This window comes from Gavialis gangeticus, unplaced genomic scaffold (assembly GCF_001723915.1).
Source record: "Gavialis gangeticus isolate Ggan-Ray unplaced genomic scaffold, GavGan_comp1, whole genome shotgun sequence".
Lineage (NCBI taxonomy): Eukaryota > Metazoa > Chordata > Crocodylia > Gavialidae > Gavialis > Gavialis gangeticus.
This window is the reverse complement of record NW_017729028.1, coordinates 9,862,089-9,863,598: the sequence shown is the minus strand read 5'-3', so window position 1 is coordinate 9,863,598 and position 1,510 is coordinate 9,862,089. Positions and strand designations below refer to the sequence as shown.

General features: G+C 39.5%; 1 protein-coding gene across 1 annotated transcript in view; it reads right to left on the bottom strand.

Annotated features, from left to right (window-relative positions):
• Positions 1 to 544: 544 nt before the first annotated feature.
• Positions 545 to 1,510, bottom strand: part of CUNH2orf50 (chromosome unknown C2orf50 homolog) — a 5,897-nt gene continuing 4,931 nt past the window's right edge. Inside the window, exon 3 of the mRNA XM_019520751.1 lies at positions 545 to 900. Within this exon, the coding sequence (XP_019376296.1) occupies positions 709 to 900 (192 nt within the window). The 3' untranslated portion in view covers positions 545 to 708. The remainder of the gene's footprint in view (positions 901 to 1,510) is intronic.

Below are 1,510 nucleotides of genomic sequence, written 5' to 3'. Positions count from 1 at the left end.
AGGTATGCCTGTACTTTCTTTTGATCCACTGCAGGTGTTCTCTGCAGTAGCAGTTTCCCTCTTCTCCAGGATGAACTCTGTCCTACAGTATTCTTGGTGTGCTACCAGCACCGTAATAGGTATTCTGCCCTATTGCCTTACTGCGGAGCCTCTGGTTCTGCACTGGGTTCCTGCAGCCTATCAGTCTTCTATGAACTGGTCTCTCCTGTACACTGTTCAGTCCCCAGCTCCCTGTTAAAATTAGTAGACAGAAAACAACAACTTGCCACTCTACAGCCCAATGATTTTTCAAAATTAAAAAAGGAATATGATTCTGCAAGATGCTGTGATCATCTTTAGTTATTTTAGGATCTCCCTTTGTTATTTGTTCTCAGCAAATAAAAACATTCAGCAGAAGATGCATTCTGGCTCTTGTTCCCTCTGAAATTAATGGCAAAATTACCATTTGACTGTGATAGGAACAAGATTGGGCCCCGTAGTCTTAACAATACATATGTTGATCTGCTTTGACCTCTCCCCCAGAGTGAAAACAGGACTTCCTCAAAAGGCTTTACAGGAACAAGGTCCATTTTTACTCTTGAAAAAATTTAATGTGGAGCAATGATACCAAGTCTTTCTGGGAAACATTTGATGCATTATCATTCCACCTGCTACATTCCTTAATATAGATTCTTGCAAAAAAATGTTGGTGGCATTTTCTTTCTACCACTAAGAAGGCTGAAGCTCATTTTCAAGTTTCTTCTTTCGTCCTCCACTGTTGATGAAGTAATCCATGTTCACTAGCAACCTGCCCAATTCAGTGTTCATTCTGCTGCCGATAGTCTGGTTGGTGGTGTTGGGGATTGTTTCAGAAAACACAGATACATATTTTGGTAGTGGTTTCTGCTCCTTTTTCTTGCCCTAGGAAACATAAATAAAAAGAGTGCTACAGATTATGTTTTCAAAAACACATATATTCCATTTTCCAAAGAGCCTTCAGCTTTGCAGTGCCCAAATCTCTTTGGAAAAGTTATTAAGAATTTTGGAAATTTTCTCCTATGTCTTATTCAGTAAATGTATGTGAACATGCTGTGTAGATGCAGTACAATTAATTATAATTAATTGAAATCAAGGAGAATCCAATCATGTTCTGAGAAGACTGACCCTTATTCACTGTTGAAAGGAATAAAAATCCCAAACGATGATCTTCTCCAACAGAGCAAAGAGAGGATAGTTTTTCTAAATATTAAATTGAGTACCCAGCATTTTATGCACAGCTTTCATCAGAAGGCAGTTTCAGATTGTCTCGCTGAATTGTCTGGTTTTTAATTGTGTTGTCATTCGTTATCTTAAGGTATAAAAGGGAGGAGGTAGTCCTGTGACTTTATGTAGGCAGTTTCCCAATGATTCCAGTAAGGAGGTTTCAATTATTCAAGTGAGGAGTAATCCAGAAGGGCTGCAGGACTGGGACCAAAATAATTGGGATGCACATTTGTAAAAATACCTGCCCCCCTCCCCTCCCCTCCCCTCC